This window comes from Ursus maritimus, assembly GCF_017311325.1.
Source record: "Ursus maritimus isolate PB19 chromosome X unlocalized genomic scaffold, ASM1731132v1 scaffold_X1, whole genome shotgun sequence".
Classification (NCBI taxonomy): Eukaryota; Metazoa; Chordata; class Mammalia; order Carnivora; family Ursidae; genus Ursus; species Ursus maritimus.
Window position 1 is genome coordinate 97,313,037 of NW_024423319.1, and position 19,757 is coordinate 97,332,793.

Sequence of the window (19,757 nt, forward strand, 5' to 3'; positions counted from 1 at the left end):
CACATATATACATACATATATATATATATATATATATATATACACACATATATACATACATATATATATATATTAATTGGTACAGTATGCAAACAAGAGAAGTCCATCCATATAAAATAGGGAATTTTGGACAGAAACACTTTTCTGGCATTTTTTAACTCATAAAGTATAAATTTGCTTTTCTTCTTTCTTTCTTAGGCTGAAAAATGTTGTATCCTTGTATTCTACTAGATTTTTTTTCTGGTTTGCTTGTTATCTTCCTATAGCAAGAGACTATGTGTATAGTTCAATTTTCCAAAATATTTTGTGCTTAATAAGTATTTGCTGTTGGGTAGGAAGGTTAACTCTAAGGGAAATGTATCTTTCTAATAATTGTCTCAGAAGGTCCTATGTTAATAGTGAAAACACCCACATTCCTAGTTCAATGCAATCATGATCTTACCTATTATTAAATGAAATAAAAATGATTATATTTTATAGTGCCTTTAATAAGTATAGCAAGGACATATAGCTCCTTTAATGAATGATGATTTATAAAAAGTTATTGGAATAACATGTAAAATAATTTTTTTGTATTTTTAAGCCTGCGTTCATATTTCAATACATTTATTTTGATTCAGATTCCCAGTTTTTATTTCACATGAGAAATTTATTCTACCAGAATGAAAAATTCATTCTTCCACAGTTTCTTAGCCATATTGCTCTCTAGTTGAAGCATTTGTAATTTTGGGGCACAAGGGTTATTACTTAAAAAAATACAAATGTAAGAAATAAGCAAGTCACTGTGGAGATGACTGTCCATTGCCAACAAAAATCATTCAGTTTTTTATTTTATACTCTAGAGCACGTTGAGGAAATAATAATAATATATTTCCATGTATGTTGATTATTTTAACTTAGTTTCCCTTGAATTTTTCTGAAAACCAAAATAAAATTTTTTTCATTATGCTTTTTTTTATGCTCCTTGGTAACCATCATTAGGATTCCAGTTTTTTCTTTTGTATTTTTGTTGTTGATGGCCAACCTCTCAGTATCTTTGTAACTCTCCTCATATTTGCTGTTTTTGTCTAGCTATATGACTCATCTAACTGATAAGAGAGTTAGCTGAAGACATGGAATAAAATTTTAAAACAATAGTTAAGCCATAATCTGCACCAGCAACAAAAATCTGAGTCTGATTTGGGACAGCCTACCAACTCTGTCTAGCGAGATAGCACAGGTCAAGTGGCCAGAGGGTCCTAGAAAATCCACAGGCCTGGCCCCCCATCAGGGTTTGCCTAACAAGGTGTTTAGAAATAGAAGGCAGCTTATGCATGATTAGTTCAAAGAGTTCTGCAAGCTTAGATTGACATCAGGTCTTTTCACTCCCTGAGATAATCAAAGAATCCATGTATATTGGTCTCTCTTACTGACTGCCAGGCCAAACAAAGAGCCAACCTACCTGAGGTCAACTCTGCCATCAGCTCTTAGGTCATTTCATTTCTTTCAATCCATAGAATCTCATCAATAGAAAAGGTTAGAGTTCTAAATATAATTTTGAGGCTAGATATGTGGTTTAACATTATGCTGTATCTTATCCTATTCAATTATATTAAAATTCTACAGGTGTGCACAGGAGAGTAGGCTGTTTTTGCCTTTAGCCAGATAAAGGACCAGATTTAAATAATGCCTGAGTAGGCAATTACTACATGCTGTGACTGGAAGGTTTCTCCAGCCACCTGTCACAATGGTGAAATTTTATCATTAGGGATCCATTTCTCTGGAGAAAGTCTGGCTAGGCTACAGACGTTCTCTTGTACAATACAGACAGCTCTGATTATAGCCATAAGCACTGGTAACTGAATTATGACGTGATGTAACTTCTCACTGAAGTTTTGAATGAAGAAAGGGAAACTGTATTTGAATTAGATTATAGGCCAAGGTCTTGGTCACTGATTTGGATCAAGTATTGTAATAGAAGTAGACTGAAGTTTCCTATAAATAATGTTCCATCCTATTCTGATACTTTTATTTTTTTAAATTTTTTCCTATTTTCATATTTTTAATTCCAAGCACACACACAACATACCAAAATAAAACAAAAACACCAGAATTAAACACACACACACACGCACTTTTCTCCAAAGGCTGTGTCTGTCTGAGTGGTGGTGACCTTTTTCCCAATTTCTTTTCTAAATCAGTTTTTTGACTACTTGAACACTTCTCTGTTTTTCCCACTAAAAAGCCTTGTTACACCATTCATTCAGTCATGAACAAAAGTATTGGTCTTTTTTTCTAGTACCTGGTATTGAGCAATGAACAAGACAGCCATAGTCTCTGATTTCATTGACACTTAAAGTCTGAAATAGGGGGAAAAAATAATGGAAATTTGCAATACGGTGTGATACATATTGAGCCAGAAATACAAAGTACAAGAGAGGACGTAGGGTGTCAGGGACAGCCACCTGGTGAGAGAGATATCCACATTTCCAAGGTGAGAGTTAAGGGATAAAGGTAAATTAGCCAATAAAAGGAAGTTAGGTGGAAGTGTTCAAGGAAAAAGGAGTAGCATGTTTAAGGCCAAGTATCAAGAGGGTCATAGTGTATGTTAGGGAATGAAAAATAGAATTTCTCTGTAGCTTGAGCAAGGACTATGTCCAGCAGGGACTATGAAGGGACTTTAAAGCCATATTAAGGAGTATTGCATCTATCCTCAGGAAAATAAATACTCACTAGAGGATTTTAAGCAGAGAGCCATCATTTCATTTTAGAATGACACTATAGCTGTGTTGCAGGTGGGTAATGATAGGGTAGGATACCAGCCCAAGAGCCTGTACAGTATTTGAGGCAAGAGATGGTAATTACCCCAAGTAGAGGAATGACAGTGGGGAGGAGGAGAAAAGGATGAAACCAAGAAATATTAGGAGGTCGAAGAAAGGATTGGGAATTGATTGACTGAGTAAACACAAAATGGCGAAGGATGTGATAAAGGAAGAGGAAATATCCAGAATCATGCCTAATAAGGGCAATGAATAATTGCCAGTCATTGAAATAGGGGCGGAAATACAGAGCAAGAGCAAAAGCAAGTTGGAGAGGTGGTAAGTAGATGAGAAGGGGCCCAAAATATATCCATATTTGGTCATGCTGTTGTTTTGGTTGCTGTGGGATGTCCAAGTAGAATTGTCAAGTAGGGCAATATATTTGCATGGGTGGAGATCGAGGGGGACATCTGGACCGGAGACAGAGTTGAGAGCGAAAGAGGGCTAACTGAAACTAGAAATGTGAGTGGAATGAGAAGAAAGGAAAGCCTAAGGCAAAGTCCTGAGGAAGATTTACGATCCAGGTAGAAATACTGAGAATGCCCTCCCACTCCCGTCATAGCGCGAGACTTGCAGCTCTTTTAGCTGTAGTCATAGAGTAATGCTGTGTTCCAAGTTGCCTTCATTAAAGAATAATGGCATTTCTAATACATTTAAAGCTAAGGAGCCCACTATATACTCTTTTTTTAATTTTTTAATAGTTTTTATTGAAGTATTGTTGCCACATGGTGTTACGTTAGCTCAGGTGTACAGCGTAGTGATGTGACGACTCTGTATTTTACCCTGTGCTCCTCACAAGCAGGGTCATTTTTAAAAGCTCGCTCATAGTCTGTGGGAAGGATCGTTCTCTCGTACCAGATAATCATGTCTACACATCATATAATAAAAATACTTGCCGTGATGCATAACTTAAGGAATTCTCAGTAAGTTGCTTGTCCCAATCCTTGCTTGTAGGACTATTCTAAAGGTGAACAGGTCCTTGAAGGGAGACTGTGCAGTCTGCTCAGCATGCTAGTTATATTTGGAAAGTGTTAAATTACCCTAATCATACCGATAGTAACAATCAAGATTAATTGCAGCTATATTAGGATTACTTATTATTTGTTCCACTTAAGCAGTAACACAGATCCAATTGTACAAGTTATTTCCATAATCCAAATTGTGAATGAAAACAGGAGGAAAAAAGCCCATGCAAAACTGGTAGAAATCATATTTAAAATAAATCCGTAACCAGATGGTTATATGAAATTCTCTTTTTGAAAGGAGCTGATTCTGAACAGATTGTATATGTGTCTCACTGGTGGAAGTGGATTATCCATCTTGAATTGGATTGTGATGACGATGACCCTATTCTAAGTAAACCAAATCTCTTGAACTATATAATGAGATCAGGAGGAACATTCGGCCTGAGAACGACAGATTGCAGCGACTGAGATGATTTCACTACTGTTTTTTCCAGCCTCTTTCCTTGATATACATACTTCTGTGGTTTTTGTCCTGCAGAGATTCCGGGTCCTGTAGTTCTGTGTGCTAATTCTTATTTCTTATTTTTATTTTTATAAGCAGAGCTGAATGAGTGGCAGGAAGCTGCGCAGTCTATCTTACAAAAAGGTGATGGTGGCAGAATCTAGAATCTTCATTTACTTTGCGGCAGGATTGCAGAAAAACTATGGCAAGGAAACATTGAACCGCTTCCTTCTTCCTTCTTTTCTTTAGGCCGTGAGGAGGCAAAAGTTGCTTGAGCAGAGTATCCAGTCGGCCCAGGAGTTCGAAAAATCCTTGCACATAATTCAGGAGTCCCTCTCCTCCATTGACAAGCAGTTGGCAGCTTATATTGCTGACAAAGTGGACGCAGCTCAGATGCCTCAGGAAGCCCAGGCAAGTAGACTGGGAATGAGATACTGTTACTTGGTGTGTTATCGGAACAGGACATTGCTGAATTTCTAAGTTAAAATTTGGTCAACTAGTTGTACGGAGGGTGTTTTGATTGACTGATTTGACTGTTTGGAGGTCAGAGGGAAAAAGAGCTCTAGGTTAGTACTCTAAGATTTATTTTGAAAAGTATATAATGGAGAAATTTGAAGTAGAGACACTTACAAGGTGGGGAAATAGCATTTGAAAGTCTACTGTTAAACTCTACTTAAGCTAGAGGGAAACCTTAAGAATGTAAATTGTAAAGAAGGTATTTTTAGGGTGTCATTAAAAATGCATTCTCGACTATTTTATTATCAACTCATCCTTGTCAGTTTTGGAATCGTAAGTCTTATGAGCTCTATATTGTTCTTACATGTTATGTGTTGTAAGTAGTTGATAGCAAAAAATTTGAGATGTAAATTTGCATTTATTACTAATAATCTTACCGTATATACTCACATGTACTCACACATTCCACTCTGTTCAATCCAAATTTTGAAATATGCTAAACCAGTTTCTCTAGAATGAGAGTTAAAATAATAATGAAAATAAATCTAAGTTGATTTTATACTGAATAAACTGAGGCTATATCTAAATTAACTTCCACCTTGGGAAGTGTTTTTTTAAATGCTGTATTTCTATTTTTTAATAACCTTTAAATATATGTGAAGTATAATAGGTATTATTTATTTCAATATCTTTGGGATTTTCTGATAGTAAGATAATGTAACTACTTTTCAAATCTTAAGTACATATTATGAACCTAATAACCACGGATAACTCAGACCAGTATGTTGAGATGTGAGGGGCATTAGAAGGTTATCTACCCATCCCAAGGGCCCTCTCCCCACTAATTGGTAGAGATGCCTGAATGTTTTCATTTTAAAATGAATTTTTGGATTAAGTATTAGATTTACAAATCATGGTTACAATGCAATTATAGTGCACTGAATCATAGTTAAATTGGTACCCAGAGCATCATTGTACACAATAGCATGAGGTAGTTTACCATATTGTCAAAGTTTGACCAAGAAAGTCCCTGAGAACACGAGGCAGGGTATAGGTGGTTTTGATAGGCTTACAAAATCCAGGGCACAGGGTTTCCTCATTGACCATTGCAACAGGGGAATAGTAGTTTAGAAGAAATAGAAGAAAGAATAGTTTAGGGTAATCCTGATGACAGCATCCTTATGATAGTTTTTCACTGGGGCAAGTATAAATCGTAAATGGGAGAGAATAGCAAACACTGTTGAGGATTTTAAACTCCCTGGTATATGCATTTCTTTAAGCTTACATTAGTCCAGTGCTCAACCATTAGCTCTTCCTAAGACCGTCCCAATTTGAGTCACATAGAAAATTTTATACACAGACTTTAGAAAAATGCATGACAGGAATGGGAAATTATTACCGAGAAGAACTTCATGATTATAAACCAAAGGTAGAATACAATTGTTTCTTTTTTTAAATTCAGTGACATAAACTTGGAGGAGTGTTTGATTAAAGACTGCTTATAAATTTCTGAATATAATTAAGGGAAATTTTGAACAGTGTAAGTATTAAATATTAAAATTGGACATTTGCACTATAAATATATAGTTTTTAAGGCTTATCGAATGAAAGTATGAGTAGCAATATGAAAGTATGAGATATGCAATAGCTATTATTGTCTTAGAAACAAATGGAGCTTTTAGGGAAAAAAAACTTGTTTAGTTGAAAAGGTTGTGGACTGTGAGTGTTCTCTTTTGTTTAGCTATGAATGCAGGATTCCATAAATGTGAATATAACATACTAGTTTTTTTAATACCATAATATAAAGTGTTTTGTTTGGCTTTCACAAAAAAGCTGTGGTAAAAATGTTTTTAATTATAACAGTTCAAAATACTTAACGGATAACAGCACACAAGTCAATTAAGAAATTTCAGATCTACTTGAAAAACGGAATTTTAGAGCACTAACAAGCTCAAATCCATTTTCCATGCATTTCTAGTTGCACCTGCATTTTCAAGATAATTCTTGACTTTGAATTCCCCGACTAGTAATATATAATATTGGAAAATGCAGGCCACCCTAAAGCTGTTGGAACATTCTTCTCTAAGATTTTATTTTAAGATGACAGCAAGTGAATTGTTTTCTGGAACAGAGTTATCTGGTACTCAGATTTACTTCAAGGATTACATTTCCTGAAGCTCAGTTTGAAACTCTCTTGAAAGAAACAAGGAGAGAGTTAAGTGGTTGTCTGTGAAGTAAGAACATAAGCAGAGTTTGTCAGACAAAGAAGCCACTGAGAATGCCACCAAAATGACATTTTTCTAGGTGTATATCATGGAGGCTAACTTTCATGGTTTGTCTTAATACAAAACAACTTGCTTCTTTCAATTTCCATGGAAGTTTATTGTTGATTAAAAGATTAGGTGGACTTAGCTTTCCCTTTTCAGAAATCGAGTACTTGTTTTAGTATGCCACTGAGAAGCCAGCCAGACAAAATGAATGCCATTACCGTATTTGGTCATCTTAAATAATGTGCTCCGATTTCCTGTCGCACACTGGCCACCATGGATTTGTGGATGTCTGACTCCACCGTGTGGTGCAGTAGTAGTTTTGCTGCTAAATTTAAATCTGTTACTAGAGCCTTCTTTTCTGCCTTTTAAGATTGAGATTCTCAGGAATAACAAATTCTCAGTATTATGAACATATATACAGTGTATATAACTTTCTAATAGGTGTGCTCCTATTATTTATAAAAGTAAATGTAGATCAAGGTGGGTCCTTGCATTCCATTTGCCTTTGTAACTATAGGGCAGAAATGAGCTCCCCACTGCCTCAGCATGTTCATTCATCAGTTATCTGTCATGATTACAGAACTGGGCCCTCCGATTCTAAATCAGATTAAAAATACTTACTGTTTTGTTTAGTAACAAGACCTCATAGGAGTAAAGCCTAACCTTTTAGACAATAAGACTACATACTGCGAGGATGTCAGAGCATATAGTGACCGGAGTATTTTATTTCAATCAATAACACTTAAACAAACCAAAATCTCAGATCGTTTGACCACAGATAGCATCAACTACCCAAAGCCAGGCCATTTAAAGCGAGATTTTTATTAAAATACAAAAATAAGGTAACATCTTATTGATTCAAATAGAATAAAGCAAGTGGGAGGAACTCTTCTAGATAGAGAAATTTATCTTCTAGGTACGGACATCAGACACTTGAGAACTATTTCAAAAATAATATGATTAAAATATAAAAACCAATAAGTGGTTCTTCAAGAAGAATTTTACAGTATAAAGTCATCAAATTATCTAACTACAAAGCAGCACATAGCATGAATATAGTTATTTACTTCTTAAGTGTCCTGCAGAACATACTGAAACACAGATTTAGTTTTTAGCACTTACAATCTGTAAGAAAAATCGAAGTTCCCACGGTGCGCCCCACGCCAGTCATGTCAGAATCTCTGGGGAGACTCAATCATCAGAATTATTGGAAATTCTCCTGAGTATTCTTACATGTGGCAAAGGTTGAGATCGACTCTGGAGAGTTCATTATTGGTCATGGCTGAATTGCTCCAAAGTCTTTTCCTCACATCACATTTCTTACCACTCACTCTTTGATATTCACACCTATGACATTGTCAAGATTTCAATGGGGGGGAGTTGGGGTGACTCTCTTCTATTTTGATTATCCCCTTACTCTTATGGGAAATGAATGAAGGTAGAAAACATAGCTGAGAATTCCTGGAGAAATGAATTAATTCAGGCAAATAGAATTTGCAGCATGGATGTTTGAAGATGAACTTGGCTTGGTTTTCTTATTTTCTTCTTTGTCCCCTAATTCCACATATCTTAATGTGCCAGTCACCTTGGACGTGCCTCTAAATCATTGTAGGAGCCATGATAATCATGTGCAAATAACCACTTTAATGTCTGTAATTCTTAAAATTATGAAGACATTTCAGTCTACAGTTTTTCTTTCCAATTATGCCAGTAATTTCATAATTTCGAATCTCCAGTATGTAAGAACAAGCCAACGTGGGTACCGGTTGAAATGCTCTATATCATGAAATGTTGATGATACACACTTTATAGAGAATACTGCGGTATCACTGAGATTACCACAAGAAGCAGTGCGCTGCCTGGCGGTGATTGCAGTAGCGCGACTATTCTATTTCTTTTGTCCTGCAGATTCCTGATCCCATCTTTTGCAGCATCATCTCCCACATAGTAGATTTATGTGCATGAGTAGAGGGGAAAAATTTGAAGCAATTTAGGAAACAAATTATTATCAAAGGAGAGGACCTCATAATCAACAAAGAAAGTGCTGCTATATTTCGCTCATCAAGCTGGGACTTTTGGGTACTCCAGGTCCACTACAGACCAAATTTCTTCCTTCTGTCTCTTTTTCCATCCCATCAGCAATGTAGCTAAAACTTAGTGTCAACAAATAGAAAAGAGGGATCTTTTTACTAAAGCAAGCTGTTAACTTAAGCTGACTACATTAGCCACACATCAAAACAATTCATAATTGAGGTCTTCCTGTGTTTATTGAAGCTAAATCTTTGAACTCAGTTTAAATATATTTGGCCATTTTAAAATGTAAGCATTCCAAACTATCAAAATCAATGGCTTAAAAAAATAAAGATCTAAATGCAGATTTTGGTCTATCAGATTAAGTTTACGATTTCATTATAGAATAAAAAGGACTTTCACGGTGTAAATAGGCACATTTGAGTGCCAAACGACTCAGAACAGTCTAACTTTACAGCCTACTTTGCTGATTTATGAATTAGACAGTATAAACCCTCATAACAGAGTTCATTCAGGATTTATGTAATAATGGAATAATTGAATCATCAAAGGAGAATATGGAGATCTATTACAGACATTAGGGTTCAAATATTAAACCCCACATAGGCATGGCAGAAATGTTTTCTTTTCTTTTTACCTAGCAATATAAATATGATGGTAAACATAACACAATTAATTTTAAATCTGTTCTAACATTGCAATGCTACCTGTGTGTGTTACTGTATAGAACTGATTACTCCCCAATTTATAATGACCATTACCATTTCAATATGTTTAATAGTGTGGGAAATAATTGCAAGCAAGTGTTACAGAAGATACAAAAGATTAGAAATATGCTACACATCATTGACTATATTTCGAAAAATGGCACAATATCAGGTCCTCACAGGATGTATAATAATAAAGAAATGGACATCTTTCATATTATAAATTCAAAAGTATACATCTTAATTCTGCAGTTCAATTACAGCATCCTGTTGTGAAAAACTATGCATTCTAAATACAAAAGGTGAAGCTAGCTGCGTAATGCTATGGTCACAGTGAAGACTCTTGAAGTACTCTGAATATTTTGAGGCAGTTTAGATTCAACCTATTTTTTCTGTCTTATTTTTCTTATACAAATAGATATTTATTCCCAAAATAGCTGACAGTGAAGTTATAAATCTAAAATGCACACCCAGATAACACTTGGTATCACAGTCACTGTTGTAAGTTTCTTTGTAGCATTTATGACTATCTGATGCTTCTTTGTTTGTTTTTTAATTAGTTTATTTGTTGTTGTTTTCCCTGTGGACCTCAATTCCCTACCCACCAAAGTTCAGTCTGTAAGAGATCAGGACTGCCTAGAAGATCCTCAATAAGTATTTGGTGAATTTATTCAATTCCACAAAGATTTACCACATTTAGTCACTAAATACATGCCAGACAAATGTGGTAGGAGCATTTTTTTAAAAAGTGGACAAGCCCTGGGGCGCCTGTGTGGCACAGCAGTTAAGCGTCTGCCTTCGGCTCAGGGCGTGATCCCGACGTTATGGGATCAAGCCCCACATCAGGCTGCTCCGCTGGGAGCCTGCTTCTTCCTCTCACACTCCTCCTGCTTGTGTTCCCTCTCTTGCTGGCTGTCTCTATCTCTGTCAAATAAATAAATAAATAAAGTCTTTAAAAAAAAAAAAAAAGTGGACAAGCCCCAAATGGATTTTGCCATCTTACCATAAGACAGCAGGGAAGAAAGATGAAAATCAAAGAATTGTTGACCAGTCAAGTTTACTATAATCATGAAGAACCATCTTTAAAATGGGACTTAATGGTATCATGACAAAAAAAAAAAATCGTAGCATGACAATATCTTGTCATAGTGCTTTATGATACTGCCAAGTTTTGGAACTTCAGGACACTTTAAAAATACTTTGAGTAGTACACAATAAAATTTTTCACATGAGAAGGAATGATTAGTGAAAGTAAATATTCCAGCCTTTCCAGGTATTCCAGTCCTTTTAGGGACTGTACTTTGCGAATGGTGACTATTTTCAAAGCATCTGCATTGTTTTCTTTTGATCATTATCATAATTTAATGAGGAAGGTAAGTCAAATATTTAGCCTTAAGAAAATATTTGAAGAGGCTAGATTATTGATTGAAACCAGGGATGGGGATAGGGAGTTACTGGAAATGTACACATACAATCATTTGAGGGTACTATAGAAATGTTCTAAAAATCAAATCGTGGCAGTGGTTGCACAAATCCATATTTACTAAAAGTTCTTGAATTTTGCGTTTATTGAATTCTATGGTAGATAAACTATACCTTGATAAAGTTGATTTTAAAACAGACCATATAATAGAGAATATCTCAAATAGTATATTAAAAAATAATTTCAGGGGCGCCTGGGTGGCTCAGTCAGTTAAGCATCTGCCTTCGGTTCAGGTCATGATCCCGGAGTCCTGGGATCAGAGCCTCAGGCAGGCTACCTGCTCAGCGGGGAGTCTGCTTCTCCTTCTCCCTCTCTGTCTGCCCCTCCCCCTGCTCACGCTTTCTCTCACTTGCTCTCTCTCTCAAATAAATAAATAAAATCTTTAAAAAACTAATTTCAGCTTACCATCAGCTTTTTTAGTCTGTTTAGATGTATAGTCAAGGGTGAAATGTGAGGAATTTTGTTAAATAACCTGAAATTAACTTAAGGGTTAGCTGTTTATTATTGACTATCCTGGTGTCCACTGTAAGACTTTAAATAGTAATATTATAATATTTTAGTTGTTCGTAGTGGGATATACTTAATGGATTCCATTTGTAAAGCATTTTCACTGAAGCTGGGACATAACTCAGATCTGCTTTCACCACTTTAATAATTAGCTCTCTATCAAGCAAAAAAATTAACCTGTAGCCACTACACTTCCTCAAATTTCTGTGCAATATTCCACTTTTCTCCTGAAGTTTTGTCTCTGCACTTACCTAATTTGAAAAGTAATCATAATTGCTTGAGAATGTAGATTTATAATGGACTGTTCTATTATCATTACCATCATTGTTACTATAACTATGAATAGCATCATTTCTCAGATATATTACAAGGAATAGTAATTCCACACAGTGTTCACTTTTTTGGCTTTAAATGGTTCTGTCCCAAATTTACTATCAGAGTAGTAGAAGGGGGATAGAAGAAGATGGTCATCAGCTAATTTCTTAAATTTCTTAACATAAAGCTCCACTAAAGTACTTAAAATTGAATTAACAGGGGGTGCCTGGGTGGCACAGCGGTTAAGCGTCTGCCTTTGGCTCAGGGCGTGATCCCGGCGTTATGGGATCGAGCCCCACATCAGGCTCTTCCGCTATGAGCCTGCTTCTTCCTCTCCCACTCCCCCTGCTTGTGTTCCCTCTCTCGCCTGCTGTCTCTATCTCTGTCGAATAAATAAATAAAATCTTAAAAAAAAAAATTGAATTAACAGCTAAGTTTATTTTGGTGATATTAAAATGTTCGCCATTTGGCATAAACTTGCATACACATGTATATGTATATATGTGTGTGTATATATATACACACACACACACTATTACATTTATGTGTATACTTATTAAATACGTGCTGGGTTCCAAAGTGCCTTACAGACCTGAAAACAACCTCTAATTAAGTCGTTATAATACAAAAAGCTCTTTGGCCTGTTGCATATTCCTGAGAAAAGTTAAAACTTCTGCATCTGAAAAAACTTAATTTATAGGTAACATGCCTTCTATCTTGTCTAATTAACTTATGGGATCTTTCTATAAATAGTAATAAAAAAAACCTGTGTGAATTTCTTCTTTCTTTTGTACCTACCAAAATATTCAAATGTATATTCTAAAACTTTCCAAAATTCTTTGCCCACTACCATAAGTAGTGCACTTTTTTTCATATTCCCAAGTGTTTTAAAAGTACAAATAATCCAAGATCCTTTAGTACATTTTCTTCCTTTAATTTTGTGAGTCCATATTATATGTGGCCATTTCCTCTTCTTGAGGGTACAATTTCAGAATTGTGATTTGTTTTAAAATGACTAATCTAATAGTGTTACATTTCTCCATTAATTGTCTCAACATGACATCTTCTAATACTTTTTCTTTCTGAAATATTTTAGTTATTTTCTCTGGAATCATTTTCTTTATTTGACATCACAAAAGCTCCAGCAATTATTTGCTAGAAAGCATCCTTTATTCCATTAAATACTTTCAATAGCTACAGCTTCATTTTGCTTGCCATTTTGTCATTAATTTGATACATGAGAATGGTCTGATGAGGTAAATCATGGTGAAAAGGCCTGCTCTCTTCTCAGTTAATGGTTAAATGCTATATTGGAAATGTCCTTAAAGTTTGATTAATTTTTAGCACTATAATTTGCCCTTTACCATCTTTAATGGAAAAATGGTTATTTCTATTTCCATTGTTGTTTCCTGCTTTCTGTGTATAGTGCTAGTTATAAATGTAATTGCAGTATTGTCACATGTCCTTTCTTGGGAATGGCATGATGTCATAATTTGCTTTATATTACTTTATGAAGAAAAAAAAATCTAGTGATCCTGAAGGGTATTAGACTGAGAACTCCTGTTACAGCGTATGTGGGTGTTTGAAATCAGTAGCCTTGATCTGCCACTTCCTTTCATTTTGTTTTTGTTGGAAATTACTGATTTTATATAAATACAAGCTGACAACTTCACAAGATCAGTTCGTTGGTTTTCTTTAAACAGTTATCACCCATATCCTGGTAGACGTATATCTTGGGTGAAAATAGAACTCACATTATACAGCTTTTACATATTTTTTGAAGATTTTATTCATTTGAGACACAGAGGGAGATAGAGGGCACAAACACGGAGGAGGGGCAGAGAAAGAGGGAGAAGCAGACTCCCCGCTGAGCGGGGAACGGATGTAGGGCTCGATCCCAGGACCCTGGGATCATGACCTGAGCCTAAGGCAGTTGCTTAACTGACTGAGAAACACACACACACACACACACACNCACACACACACACACACACACACGTGAGCTAGTGGGGAGGGGCGGAGGGAGAGGGGAAGAGAGAATCTTAAGCATGCTCCAGACTCAGCACAAAGCCTGACACGGGGCTCAATGTCAGGACCCTGGGATCATGACCTGAGCAGAAACCAAGAGTCAGTTAATGAAGTGAGCCACCCAGGCTCCCCACCTTTTTTTTTTTTTTTAAAGCAAGAGCACACGGGAGAGAAAACAAAAGGGTAATTTGAGCAGAGAAATATTCCTCCTGATATCACAGTGTGTATTAGTATATGAAATATTCTGAGATACTCTGTATAACAGACACATGTTTATCCTTAATTTCCCAAATATATTTACTCACTGGGCTTTTTTTCACATATAATTTACTTAATTTGTAAAGAAATTTAGATCTCTAATCATATTAGAACAGTACTGTGGATGTGAGAATTTTTCTAAAAATGCTGCCTGTAAGTTATGTTAAAATTTCAGGTTTAGATGATGTTCAAAACCAGTTTTTCAATTCTAATAATTTTAATAGTGGTGATCTTTCTAAGAGTACAGACACTCAGCCTCTCAACACTGTCTAAAAGCTTGATATAAATATGAATATTTCAAAGTCCATGTAATGCTTTGCATTGAGTTCTAAATTGCCAAACTTTCCTTTCACATGTTACGTGGTCCTTCACATATTCTGGTGACAAATAAAGGTTCAGTTCTGGGCTGTATTTTTGTAAGTCATTGTCGTCCCTGTTGTTTATGAGTCATGTGTGGAATTTACCATCAGAAGACCCGTGTTTCAGTGATCACTTAAGTTATCTCGGCTTTGTTTTGTAATGCCAGGCTACTAGAGGCAGCTTTGAAGGGTCAGTCTTTAAGGAAAAAAAAAAGTTGTACCAATTAGAAATTGAAAATTAAATGCTGAGTTTTAGAAGAGTCCTTTGTAAGGGAAGGGCCCTGCTACGTAAGGTTCAGTAGCTTCACACCAATTCCCCCTCTCCAAAGTAATTCTGACTCTACCCACATCTCGTTTTTCCTTCCCTGAAACAGAGCATACACACTCTGCATGTTCCAAACCCAGTCTTTGCTAGCACATTTCTCACAGCCTGGAATGAGATCCCATTTTCTTATTCTCTACCTCTCCAAAACCTCTTCTCAGCCATATGTAATTTAAATTATGATAATTTCTTAAAATTTTACCAGGTTCTGTAGTAGAAATGATGGTGCCCCTTTTGTCATATAGCTTGTTTTTTTTAATTATATTACATGTATTTCTGCTTTTTAATTTTAATTTATATCTCTGTGTTCTATCTTCCTAGAACAAAAGATCATTAAGAATAGGGGCAATAGTGTTGTTCTCACTATATGGATTTGACTAGTAGAGGAAAAAGTGAATTATACACATATTCCTTTAGCCTTTTATACTAGAAGGGTAAGAGAAGAGTACTAGAAAAATGAAGGGGTTCAAAAACATGTGGATAGAAAAGGTTGCAGATGCATAATTTGGGCACTCTGCTCTGAGTATCTTTTTTTTTTAATTTTTTTTCTCATCAATTTCCATCCCTAGTTTCCACTATGACTGTACAACTTCCATCACTTTCCTTTAGATGACTCCTCAACCCTCTTTTCTCTCTTCCTCAATGGATACCAAAAGAATCTCTTCCTTATAAATAAATAATACATCATGACACAATTTGAAAGTAAATATTTGTGCAAACTTGAGCAGGTATTTTTACATACACTGTAACATCTGATCTCTTTACCAAAACCAGTGTAGTTGTCTACTGCAAACATGAGAATTTTCCCAGGACTGCTGATAATGCTTCATTACTGGCTTATCATCTTCATCCTTAGTTTAGAGAGGAGAAAATGGAGTTCACAAAGGTTTGGTGCTCAGGTGGTAATACAGAACCCTGAAATTTAAAGATTTGTTTGTTTATTTAGTTGTCTATTTATTTTAGAGAGAGAAAGTGCATGCGTGCACATGTGAGCAAGGGGGTGGGTCAGAGGGAGAGAGGCAAAAAATCTCAAGTGGACTCCCTGTGGAACGGGGAGCCTGAGGCTAGGCTCAGTGGGGCTCCTTCTCACCACCCTGAGACCATGCCTGAGCTGAAATCCAGAGTCGGACACTTAACTGACTGAGTCACCCAGGTGCCCCCAGAGCCCTGAAATTTAAATTCAGATTTCTCTTAACACTCTTCTGTTCTGATTTATAGAAAGCATCAAGTAAGAAGCCCGTTCTGCCTTTTTGTATCAAAAATGATCTTAATGTCTTACCTTTGAGTTCTGAAAAAGTAGCACCTCTCTTTCTGTCAGTATTTTTTGTTGATTATTGATCTTTGCTCTTTACTCCTTGTTTCCCACAGGATTTTTCTAATCAATTATCTTATTTTTTTAAAAACAAACTCTCCCATCCCTTGGTTCCTTTTACATAGCCTTAATACGTGTTTGAGTCTCATTGACCATATTACATTATGTGGAGAGACAAAATTCTTCAAATATAATCTAAGCTATTTTTAGATGAGGATTTCCTGGTCTTCAAGTTTCATCCTTGGAAAAGCTAAGTTTTGCTCTTACCACTGACTCTGTTCTAGCTACAGTGCTCATTGGCCAGCTAATGTACACTTGTTAGAACTTCCCTCATTTGATGTGTCCCAAATTAGCACTTTTGACCTTTCCTTCATTTTTAAAACTCTTACATCACTTGATTGAAGTGGCACCCTTTCTCTTTCCTGGCTGTTCTGCTTCTCCTTCTCTTGGACTCTTCCTTTTCTTTCTTTGGTGCTTTACTTCTTCTCCATATCCCTTAAATTCTTGTTTTCCATGGCTCTCTCCTGGCCCTCATTAGGGCCCTCTAATGTTTGAGTACACTAAAATAAATACTAATTGTACAGGTGCACACTGTATATAGTGATTAATAAAATTCAAATTCATTTCAAAGTATTACTGAATTTATAATCACATTCTCTTGGTAACTATTAGCAGTAAAACTATTATCTGTGATTCTGATGAACTTAAAATTTTAAACTTTCTCTTCATATTGAAAAGTTAGAGTTTTGCATATAGGACATGAGGTTATTAAATACCTCATTCCCACCAACTTTTCCAATTATATTTTCGCTATTGTGCTTCATTCTGTATTTATTATTTCAGTTCTCCCAAACCCTCCATGCCATTTATTACCTCATTTGAGTACCTTGTATTCCCTTAATCAGGAATGCTTCTGTTTTTAAAAACTTCTATCTCCTTGCTTATTCAGTATACTACTTAGAACATTGAGGCAGAAATAACACAATTGAATTAACTAAAACAAAAACAAAAATGAGGGAGGGAGGGAGGGAGGGAGGGAAGGAAGGAAGGAAAGAAAAAGAAAGAAAGAAAGAAAGAAAGAAAGAAAGAAAGAAAGAAAGAAAGAAAGAAAGAAAGAAAGAAAAAAGTTTGTCTCATGGCAAGAATAAAATTTGTCTCAGGAATGGACTAGAGCCTGTGTTTCGGTCGTTTGCATCAGCTATTTATCATTATCACTTGGGATCTCTCATGAGATTATAGGCAATTGTTGGCCGGCTCTGCAGCAGCAGGTAAGCTCAACTGGACTGGACATCCAAGGTGGCTCAGTCATGTCTAGGAGTTGATGCTTATTGTAACTGAAAGTTCACTTGGGATCATTCACTGAATCACTTACCCACTGCTTCTTTACATGGCTTAGGCTTCTCAGAACATGCCAGACGGGTTCCAAGAGGGAACATCTTAAGAGCCAGTGTTCCAAAAAGGTAGAAGCTGAAGCTGCTAGTCCTCTTAGGGGCTTTTCCCTTAACTGACAAAACACTACTTTTGCCCTCTTCTGTTGGTCAAGGCAGTCAAAGGGCCAGCCTAGGTTTAAAGAGGTAAAGAAACTCCACCTCTTAACGGGGGAAATGGTAAGAAGAGCACATAGTATGGGAACTGTTGTTACAGCCATCTGTGGAAAATGCCCCATTTCCTTCAGTCTGTGATTGAAAGCCATCAGTATTTTTGCTTATACCTCACTTTTTGGCATCTATTTTCTCTTTCGAGTCATCAACCTTTGCTACTCCCCAATGGACACTGGAAACTGGAGACTTCATAAGCATAGTCTCCTAGCATATGTGACTATTCTCAGCACCCACAGAGCTTGGCCAGACTTTGTCCTGTCAGTTCTAAGAGAACCTAATGGGGCATAAGTATTGTTCATGTTTTAATCATCTATGACTTGGGAGTGGTTAGGTTTATGTGGCACAGACATGGTTGTTATTGACCTACTTTTTTTGAGGGGGTATTTTCCATTTAAAATATCATGATCGTAAACCCTCCCCCTAAAGCATCTGCTACTGCCAGCAATGCTTACTAACTATTCAGAGTTCTGCTTTAACATCACCTCTCCTATGACATCTGTTCACTTCCTTGTTAAGAATTACTCTGTCCTACATACCCCCATTAAATTGTATAGATTCTTTAGCATTTATAACTTTGTGAGTAATCTTATTACGTGCTTACATGAATCCCTAACCCCCGAACTCTATGCTTTTTGGACAATAGTGTATACCTATATACAAGGGAGTAATTCAACCAGTGAAGATATATATATATAGTACATATTTGCATGAGTCCTTGCTCTTAATTATTTTATGCCAGAATTGTAATTACTTAAGTAATTTATCATTTGTCTTTATAATTGTTAGGCTCAATATGTTAAGGAATGATATTAAGGCATATGTGTACATTTATAGCTTTGTATACTAAGTAACTCCTTCGCCACTCAACCCATTTTCTTAGGATAATTCGCACTACTCATTGCAGGCTTGTAGTTCTCTGTGGCAATTTACTGCTAATCACACTGATGTTATTTTCTAGTAATATGTACTGGAACTGACTCCAGTTGGTATAAATTAGGTTACACTAATATGCATTATGCTAATTGTTTTGCATGAAGATTTTATGAGCACCGTAGTATAAGTTAATCCTTTTCTTTTCTAACTTGCTTGTGATAATCTGACAGCAACTGATATTTAAATTAGAATAATTTGACAACTTACTTATTTTTGCTGAAACTGGCAGAAAGAAATGAATGAATTTATTGTTTTGGTCTCTGCACACTACATGATTTGACTGACTCCTGAAGCAGGCTCAGAAGTGTACAAGTCAAATACAGACATACTTTTGAGTAGAACTTGATCAAAAATGTCTACTCAGTATAAAAAATACAGCATTTTTATAGCTATTTAAAGTTCAAAAATCAGTCTCTTTAGGGAGCTCTTAAGTATCCAACAGACAAAAAACAAGGCCAATTAAAGGATTTAACTTCACTTTCCTAAATCCATAATTTCCCTGAAATTTAAGTGAAATATAGTGCAGAATGAATGAGTAGATATCACAATGAATATTGTCCACATGGAACTTTCTCATTATATCTTATCCTGTCACAGCTAGCTTTGATATATATACACACACACACACACACACACACACACACATACATACACACATATACATACATAAACATACATGTGTGTATATGTGTATGTCTTGTCTTTGGTCAGATTTGAGTGTAAATTCAAAGATAAAAGAATATCAGTCTTTCATATTAGATATAAAAAGATATTTCCTTCTGAAAATATCTGAAATAGCTATGCATTATCACGGACTCGGAAGGATAATTTCTTTTTTCATAATAACCCAAATAGGAGAGACATAAGCTATTTCATTTTTGATAACTTTTGGTAAGTAAAGAAAAAAAAA

At 35.8% G+C, this 19,757-nt stretch overlaps 1 protein-coding gene across 1 annotated transcript in view; it reads left to right on the forward strand.

Moving 5' to 3' along the window:
* The window catches only part of DMD (dystrophin), a 1,667,815-nt gene that overhangs the window by 410,388 nt on the left and 1,237,670 nt on the right, over positions 1-19,757 (forward strand). The window contains exon 28 of the mRNA XM_040633145.1: positions 4,515-4,676. Coding sequence (XP_040489079.1) covers positions 4,515-4,676 — 162 coding nt within the window. The remainder of the gene's footprint in view (positions 1-4,514; positions 4,677-19,757) is intronic.